Genomic DNA, 8,763 nt, shown 5'->3' with positions numbered 1-8,763 from the left:
TTGGTGTGAAGGGGGGTCTGTCCCCTGAGGGCATCACCCCGCTGGCCTGTCCTCCCCAGGGTTCAGGGAGGCCCCACGGCCACCGCCGCTGCAAAGGCCTTTATTTCCCCAAAACCCAACGGCGGTTACGGGGCAGGTCCCGGCAACACCATGGCAGGAGAAGGAGCATCCCACAGCCAAGGGCTGGGGTGGCCATTGCTTGCCAGGGGCCACCTGCCATCACCGGGGATGAAGGAGGAGGCGAGGCCCAGCCAGAGGGGCCTGAGAGGGCTGGTGTGGCCCCCAAGCAGCCTGCTGTGGGGCTGGAGGCTGGATTTGCCCCCAGGCAAGTGCAGGCATGGTGTGGTGGGCACCCACCGGGCCCCCCACGGAGCCCCCCACGTGCCAGCCCTCCACTCCTTGGAGTCACTTGTCGGCTTTGGCCTTCCATCGCCTTCTGGGGGGGCTGAAATCTGCTGCTCCCAAGATTCGAAGCACTTCAAATCTTTACTGCTGAGGTCCAGGCAGTGTTCGCCAATGCCCCGGGGCAATACGTGTGGAATCTGTGGGGACCTGGTGCAGGGGGAGCACCCCTGGGCACCCCAACACAAGGGTGTCTCTGCTGCTGCTGGGGTCCTCACGGTTGCTGTTGGTACTGGCCCTCGGTGGCAGTGAAGAAGTCCTCCAGCACGCTTTTCATGTACTCGAAGGTGGGACGTTCCTCAGGCCTCTCCTTCCAGCACTGCATCATCAGTTCATACAGCTCCTGTGGGCAGTTGTCTGGCTGCGGCATGCGGTAACCACGCTCCAGGTTCTGTATCACCTCGGGGTTGGTCATCCCTGTGAGGACAACACGCACAGCACTGAATTTGGATCACCCCCAGGTCACAGGTAGCACCCTACGTTTGCAAATCCCACCGGGAAACTTCCTTTCACCCTCTGCTGCCTCTGAAACCCCCAGTGGCTTTTGGGCTGGGGCTGGCCATGTGCATCGGGAAACGGTCGAAACCATCGCGGGCTGGCAGGGAAGGGAGCCAGATGGGGCGGCTGGGAGCGTGTGTGCGTGCAGGAGTGCATGCACACACTCGTGGGTGTGCGCTTGCGTGCGTGTGCCAGCCCTTCTGTCGTGCAGCTGCTGGGAAATCCTGACCTGGATATGGGATCCGGCCATAGGTGACGATCTCCGTGAGCAGGATGCCGAATGACCAGACATCAGACTTAATCGTGAACGTCCCATAATTAATAGCCTCCGGCGCCGTCCACTTAATGGGGAATTTAGCCCCTGAAAAACAGCAGGAGGGGAGAAAATAAAACGTTGTGGCTGAGCTGAAAATGCCCCTCTCTGCCTAATCTGATATGACAACCCTGAGTCAGCCTCTGTCCCTGCTATATGCCTGGGGACAAGCTGGGTTTGGTGGCAGCCAGCCCTTCTGCCCCCCTGCTGCTTGGCTGGCTACAGAGCCCCCAGAATGGGCTAGCACCCCTGCAGCGGGCCTGTTCCAGCAGTAGCCACCAGGTAGGGCTGTCACCCCACCAAAAGCAGTGTCGGGTGGGCACGCAGGGCCCCGCAGCCCCCTCTCTGCCTGCGGGGAGATGGAGTGGAGGGAAGGCTGTCTGCACCCCCGCCTGCTTCCTTCTCCCGTGGCTGCATGCAGTCCTGCAGCTCCCGGAGCACCGTGGGGGCCCCCAGAATTGGCTGGGTGGGGGTTCCCCATGGCCCTGAGCTGTGTGCACCCCAAAAGCAGGGCTCGGCTGGGGACACACCTTCACGAGCCGTGTACTCATTGTCCTCGATGAGGCGGGCCAGCCCGAAGTCGGCGATTTTGCAGCCCAAGGTGTCCGATACGAGGATGTTGGCAGCCCGCAAGTCGCGGTGGATGTAGTTCTTGGCCTCAATGAAGGCCATGCCTTCAGCAATCTGTGGTTTGGAGGAATTGCAATTAATAGCCACCAGCCCAAGCAGGGCAGCCCCAGCCCAGCCCCAGCAGAGCCCTCCCCACCAGCAGCTCCACAGCTCTGTCCCCCCCCTGACCTGTGCAGCCATGTCTAGCAGTTTGTTGATGCTGAGCTTGATTCCTTCCGAGGTCTTGAGGAAGTCCACGAGGCTGCCTGCAATGAAGGCAGCAGATCTCAGCAGCAAGCACACACACTGCCTCCCACCCCGGCATCTGTTGGAGCTGGGCATCATGGTGGTGGGGTCACCAGGGCACTGTCCCCTATGGCAACACCAAATGTGGGGCTGGGCAGCTTGCAACCCCCGGGGAAGGCAGGCAGGAGCAAATGGGCAGGAGACCAGCCTGCCTGCAGGGTCCTTTCCCCCCTGCCAGGGCTGACCCCCGAGCTCCCAGCCAGTGGGACAGCTGTGATGCAAAGGCAGAGTGAGGAGAGGGGGAAATGATACCAAAAGCAGCTCAAGACACATAAGCCAGCACTGACCACTGGATAGGAACAGCTAGGAGCCGAATGACTGTGGCTCTTCACAGCCCCCAGCCACCCCCACCCTCACCCCAGCCGCCAGCCACCCCAGCCTGGGTGCCCTCACCCTTCTCCATGTACTCCGTGATGATGTAGATGGGTTCCTTCGTCACCACGGCGTAGAGCCGCACCAGCCGCGGGTGCTGCAGGTTCTTCATGAGGTTGGCCTCCGCCAGGAAGGCACTGGGTGACATGCTGCCCTGCTTCAGGTTTTTGATGGCCACCTTAGTGTGGCCATTGTAGAAGCCTGTGGAGAGATGGGGCACAGCATGATGGGGAGAGGGACCCCATCATCAGGCACGGCGGGGGGACACGTGGCAATAGCGGTGCCAGCCAAGGGGGCAAGCGTGGAGACTGCAGATCTAGCGCATCCCAACCCGAGACTGCGCAAGCAAGAGATGTTTGAGATGGCAAAGGCTGGCTGATGAGGGGCAGAGGACCTCGCACCCTGGAAGACTGCCAGAGGACATCTGGGGACAATCATAGCTCCGTGCTGGCCACCTGGGCAAAAACCTGTAACCACATTTTAACCCACCAGGCAGAGACTTTTAGATGTGGCTTTCAGCCACACGGAGGAAAGGAAGCTGCTGGTTGCTGGGCTTTGAACCAGAGGGCAGCTGGGGGAGCTGGGCAGCGATGCTGAAGCCAGGCTTCTGCTGGGTACCTGGAGGGGACTTCACAGGACAGCCAGCACCCATGGGAGCGAAGGCAGGGACCCCGCTCTGAGCCTGCGGGGTAGGATGGAGAGGAGCAGGGCGGCCCCAGTGTCTTCCCCATGTGGCACCCGAGGAGCAGGAGGTGCTTTTGTGGCTGGATCACAGCACGCTCAAGGCTCCGCGCTGCCTCTGAGCCTCCAGCTGCTCCCAGCGTTGCAGTGACAACCGCAGCGACAGCCTTATTGTGGCTGCATCTGCTCTGAGGGCGAGAGAGCCCAGCTCGCGAAGACATGGTGCAGCCCCTGTGCACACACCTCCACCAGCACGCCCATCAGGGCAGCAGGTGCCTGCTTGGGCGGCAGCGCAGGGGTCCGAGTGGCTAGGGGTGGGAGACAGGGGGAAGCCTGGGGGGCTTTCAGTAAACCAGAGCTGCCCCTGGGCTGTTTTAGCTGCTGGTTTTCTCCCTTCTCCCAGGGGTCTTGTGAAAAGCCAAGGTCTCACACTTGGGGGTGTGCTGGCTGCTCCATGCGACACCCCAGCTGGACCCCTCCCCAGCCCGAGGATGCCGTGGGGCCCGGTTGACGCTGCCTACACCAGCGTCCTCATCCAGGAGGAAGCACCCCAGTTTCACTGTGACTCACCCATCCAAACTTCTCCAAACTGCCCCGCTCCCAGCTTCTCCACCAGCTTCAGCGACTCTCGTGGCACCTCCCACTCATCCTGCCACCATGGCTTCTGCGGTTTCTGGGTCCGGCAGGGCTTGCCAAGGCGGGTGCACAGCCCGTCAGAGCTGCCTGCGGCATGGGGGAGGGGGGGGCAGAGCCAGTGTCAACGCAGCAGAGGGCACAGGGGGCCCAGCATAAGCTAATGACTTTGCTGGGGCACGGGTAGCAGTGTGTCCCCATCCCCATCCCATCCCCATCCCCATCCCCATCCCATCCCCATCCATCCCCATCCCCATCCCATCCCCATCCCATCCCCATCCCATCCCCATCCCCATCCCCATCGCCATCCCATCCCCATCCTGCCCCCATTCCATCCCCTGCCTGCAGGCAGGACCAGCCCCTGGATGGCACATACGTGTGTAATACTCCACCAGCTCGTGCAAACTGCCAAAGGTGACGCGGGGGGAGATGTAGTACCCCCCGTTGTCCATGTTGCGGATCTTGTAGTGCTTCACTGTCTCGCCCTGGTTCTGGTCAAAGTCCCTCACTGACAGTGAGTAGGAGCCTGTGGAGATGGGACCATGTGGGTGTGGGATCCCAGCACTCCTCCTGTGCTTCCCAGCACCTTTCCCTGTGCTGGTGGCGGGAGATGCCGGCAGGGCCTGTGGGATGGTACCTTTGGAGGTCTCGCTCTCCCGGATGAGGAAGGAGCCGTGCGTGTTGCCTGACGCCAGGAGCTGTCGCTCCGCATCCTTGCGGCTGATATTTTTGAAGAACCACCTGGGGACACGGGACATGGTTGGGGCGGGGGGGAGTCAGGCCACCTGCACCCACCGGTGCTTCGGGGGATGCTGCTGACTCTCCCCGCTGCCGGCACAGCCCCTGGCAGGGCATGGCCCCTGTCCAGCCCTACTCACGGCTCAGGCTCCAGGCTGTTCACCATGGCCACAAAGTTGTAGGGGATCAAACCCTCCTGGCCGGTGGTGAGCGACTGTGCCTTCCACCATTCCCCGCTCCTGCAAGGACACAGTGAGGTGAGACTCCCTCTGGTTGCTGGGACCCCGCAAGGACACCCCTGACAGCACCGGGATGCTGGCTGGGGAGCGGTGGGGTCATGATGGAGTGTGTGCTGGGATGCTCTTGATGCTCACTCACTCTTCCAGGATGCGGAGCTTCTCGCCCTTCCGCAGCCCCAGGTCACCGTCGTGCTTGGGCTCGTAGTTGTACAGGGCCACCACCAGCTTATCTGGGAGAACAAGCGGAGGGGCAGGGGGGTGGTGGCCAACTCGAGGGGTGTCCACAGGCACCCCCTGCCCCGGCCAGACCTTACCTTGCAGAGGCGAGCATGGCGGGGACGTGGCCTCATAGGACACCAGCGGGTCTTGCACCTCGGAGCCGTTGTGGATCAGCCTCTGCCAGGGGACGAGAAGCCGCGTGAGCCCTCGCCTTCCCGGGGTCTGGCCATCCTATGGCCACCTCTGGAGGCGTTTGGCCACCAGGACTGGGGGGTGTCTGCTTGCCCCCTCCTCACCTGGCGCTTGCTGTTGGGCTCGATGGGGTAATTGCAGTGCTCACAGATGTCGATGTTCTCGATCCAGTCCTCATCATAGTCTGAGCTGCAGCAGCAGCCCATGGCGGCTGCAGGGGGGGCAAGAGGCAGTGAGAGAAGCCCCCCCAGCCCCTCGCTCCAGTGCATCCCCATCCCTCTGTCCCACCGTCTGCCTTCCTACATCCCATGGCCCATCCCACGCACTTCCCAGGTCCTCAGCTGAGCTGGGGGCATCCCCTGACTCTTTGTCACCGGCCATATTTCCTCCTAATTTTGTCCTGGCTTTGATAATTAAAAAGACTGAAGGCAATTAGTTCCCAGCCTGAGGCTCCCCTTTCCCACCAGCCTGGCATTGCCAGCTCCTTCCCACCCTGCAGCCCTTGGGCTGATCCCGCCCTCCTCCATCTAGATAACAACCTAATCATGAATATCCTATTAACAATTAATACATCTTTGCATGGCCCTGCAATGCTGTTTGATGAAGTTTGGCTGGACCAGGCACCTCCTGGCCCTAAAAGCAGCTCCTGGGGTCAGAGGGGGATGCAGGCGCACCCTCACCCATGGTGCTGTGTCACCTCCGATTTCCTTCTCCCCCAGGGCTCTCATTAGCCTCCCCCAGGGCTCTCGTTAGCCTCCCCCATGAATTCGGCTCTGCTCTTTTTTCTCCTTCATCAGGGCTGTCCTTTAAACCCTCATCCCTGCTCAGGGGGGCCCTCATCCTCAGCACCTCACCCTGAAACATCAAGGAACCCCCAACCTCAAGCATCAGCCCTGGCCACGGTGACACCAAGCTGGCACAGGACTGTGCCCCAGGGTCCCCATCACTGTGGTGTGGGCACCGGGGCAGCCTGGCAGCGATGCCACAATCATTGCATGGGCACTGCAAACCACCTGAGCAGCTCTTGCCTTCTCGTGCAAGGCCCCAGCGGTGTGTCACATGGAAAACGTGGCCCACAGCCCTGGAAAAACCTCTTCTGCAGAATCCCCCACGCCTACGCTGCCGGGATTTATCTCCACCAAGACCTGGCCCCCAAAACTCTCTTTTCCAAGCTCTGCCCAGCAGCTCTGGGGGGCTCTCGGGGGGGGCCCTGGCACGGTTTCTGCAGGTGGTGGGTGCCAACGGCAGGGCTTGGAGCCCCATGCCACCGAAAGCCAGCCCAGGTGTCTCTGCCCCAGCTCCCAAAACCAGCAGCTGCTTTTGCGAACGCCGAGTGGGAGCTCTTATCTGGCAGCAAGGCGGTGCAGCTGCAAGGGTCCTCAGCCCCACCGTGCTGGGTCCCCAGCAGGCCAGCTAAGCCCTGGGAGCTGCTTTGCTGGGAGCTGGTGGCCATGGGCAATGACGGCACCATTTTCACCTTGGTTTCCTACCCGGGAGCAATTGCACGGCTGTTTTCTCACAAGCACACACTTAAATCCACCTCTCTCCATGCTGCCGAGGAGGGCACGGCACTGAGAGCTTCATTTCGGCTTGTGCCTCCATGGGACGCAGGGAAGAGCTCACAGGGGGCCCCCAGGGAGGGTGCAGGGTCCCCAGGGTGCCACCAGCCCCTGGTGTCACCAGCCTCAGCCATCAGAACCTGCTGCCAGCCAGACCCCCCCTACCAGCGCTGCCAGGGCTGGTTTTGCAGACCAGGAGCCCCCTCCCTGGGGGATGGGGTCCACACGGCATCCACATCAGGGACACAGGGGCTGTCCCCACAGTGCAGCCTCAGGGTGCCCACTGCCACAGTGGCCAACGGGAGCAGGTGACGGGCGATTTTGGCAAGGAGAGGGCAGCCGAGCATGCCGTGCGGTGCTGCTGTGGGGACTCAAATGCTAAAAACCACCCTGGTGCCTTCAACTTCTGGTGACACCTATTTGGGGACACACTTTGGCACCCAAAAAGGGGTTCAGCCACACCACAGTGGCCTGTTGATGGCAAGAGAAGCAGGCAAGGTGCCGGTGATGCCCAGGCGGTAGCACAGCCCCAGCACAACCCTGGCCCCATGGAGGATTTTGGCTCCCAAACCCACCCACAGCCCTTCAGACGCATTTACCAAAGGCGAGCGGTGCCAAGAGATGTTTTTTCCTTCTTGCATGAAGCCAGGGTGGGGAGGGAGGTGCTGCTATTGTGCCTTTTTGTCTCATGTACTTAAGCCACAGTGTAATTTCCACTAAGCAGCCGTTTCACCTGGTGAAATGGGGTGTTTGAAGTTGGGTTCTGTGACTGCATCTGTGCAACCGAATTTCTTGTGCAAAGGTTGCCTGGGAGGGATGTGTAGGCGCTCCTGCCCTGTGCCTCATCATGTCCCTGAGGAGGTGTCTGCACGCATGCATGGGTGTGCATGTGTGTCCTTGCACGGCTGTGTACGTGCCTTTCCCTGGCTTTGCTCAGGAGTGTGTCTGGACCTCCTGGCTCTTGCAGGAGGAGCTGCCCCATGCCGGCCCTTCCACTTCTTTGGCCAGGTCCAGTGGTTTGCTCACAAGCATGGGCAGGTGTGAAGAGGGCTGAAGGCTGGGCTGACCCCATCCCTGATGCTCTTCAAGGCTCACCAGGGTGTCCTGAGTGACCCCAAGCCAGCTGTGACCCAGCTGGATGCTAAGCCCCACACTGGTCCAGCTTCGCAGAGAAGATGCGAAGCATCATGGCTCCAAAGCTGCCATTGCAGCGGGGAGGTGTTTGTGCTGAGGTGGCACCCAAACCAGGAGTAGCTCAGTGTCTGAAGCCCTCAGAGCGGGCAGGGACCCCGCTAGACCAGTGTTAAACTGCTGCTTGTCCCTAAGCTGCTCTCATCCACAGCCAGGCAGGCAGGAGCCTGGTCCTGGGGACGAAATTCCTATTTTTCCCTGGAAATGGGGTCTCGGAGAGAGCCCTGTGAGGGGCCAACACTCCCACCCTGGGCAGACCCCCCCAGGCGGGCAGAGGGCATCGGGACAGCGACTTTCACCCCAACTAAAAGGCCACAGAGGGATGGGGAGCACAGCCCCGCTCCCCCCATCCATCACCCAGGCACAAGTGCTCACACCCCGCTGCCCAGGCACCAGCGCTCACAGCCCCCCGCAGCAACGAGCCCAAACCCCCATTTCCATCGCTCCGAGGGGCAACCGCGGAGAATACAAGGGAACCCTCATCCTCCACAGGCGCCTGGGTGGTCCCAGCTCCTGTCCGGAGAGTGCAGACCCCTTCGCCCCCAGGTCCCTGTTACCTGTTGGCAGCGAGGGGAGGACCAGCTGCTTTCAGACTCCCATGGCCCGGCAGCAAGTGTGAAGGTACCGTGTCCTCACTCACATCCTCTCCATCCCTGGCAGGAGCACAATGACCCTCTGGGGAGCAGAGACGAGCCCCCTGCACATGGGCGCCCGCTCCCCACCGCCACCACTCGCTGCTGCTTACCACCTGCCCTGGTTTCCTGCCTCATGAGCAAACTCTAGAGAAGCTGGTTCACAGCTCGCGAACAAC

The 8,763-nt window shown here is 61.5% G+C and overlaps 1 protein-coding gene across 2 annotated transcripts; it reads right to left on the bottom strand.

The window, feature by feature from the left end:
* Positions 1-85: 85 nt before the first annotated feature.
* LCK (LCK proto-oncogene, Src family tyrosine kinase) lies at positions 86-8,720 on the bottom strand. Of its 2 annotated transcripts, XM_005239785.4 has the most exons (13): positions 8,510-8,718; positions 5,307-5,413; positions 5,106-5,187; positions 4,931-5,021; positions 4,693-4,791; positions 4,452-4,555; positions 4,191-4,340; positions 3,752-3,904; positions 2,522-2,701; positions 2,012-2,088; positions 1,744-1,897; positions 1,130-1,261; positions 86-819 (listed from the first exon to the last, which is right to left on the bottom strand). In XM_005239785.4, exons 2-13 carry the CDS (start codon positions 5,406-5,408, stop codon positions 617-619), a joined length of 1,527 nt encoding a protein of 508 aa, XP_005239842.1. In that variant the 5' UTR covers positions 5,409-5,413; positions 8,510-8,718; the 3' UTR covers positions 86-616. The 2 variants fall into 2 exon arrangements, with proteins under 2 accessions (XP_005239842.1, XP_055654134.1); XM_055798159.1 differs by having other exon boundaries at positions 4,931-5,187; positions 8,510-8,720.
* Between the last annotated feature and the right edge of the window lie 43 nt (positions 8,721-8,763).

Source organism: Falco peregrinus, chromosome 3 (assembly GCF_023634155.1).
Source record: "Falco peregrinus isolate bFalPer1 chromosome 3, bFalPer1.pri, whole genome shotgun sequence".
In the NCBI taxonomy this organism is placed as follows: domain Eukaryota; kingdom Metazoa; phylum Chordata; class Aves; order Falconiformes; family Falconidae; genus Falco; species Falco peregrinus.
The sequence above is the reverse complement of the archived record's forward strand: the minus strand, read 5'-3'. Positions and strand labels throughout refer to the sequence as shown.

Coding starts and splice junctions, on each gene's coding strand:
- LCK (XM_055798159.1), bottom strand. CDS start 5,408: ATGGGCTGCTGCTGCAGCTCAGACTATGATGAGGACTGGATCGAGAAC. Junction 5,188..5,306: donor AGCCCAACAGCAAGCGCCAG/GTGAGGAGGGGG, acceptor GTCCCCTGGCAG/AGGCTGATCCACAACGGCTC. Junction 1,262..1,743: donor TGAGTACACGGCTCGTGAAG/GTGTGTCCCCAG, acceptor GCTGTTTTTCAG/GGGCTAAATTCCCCATTAAG.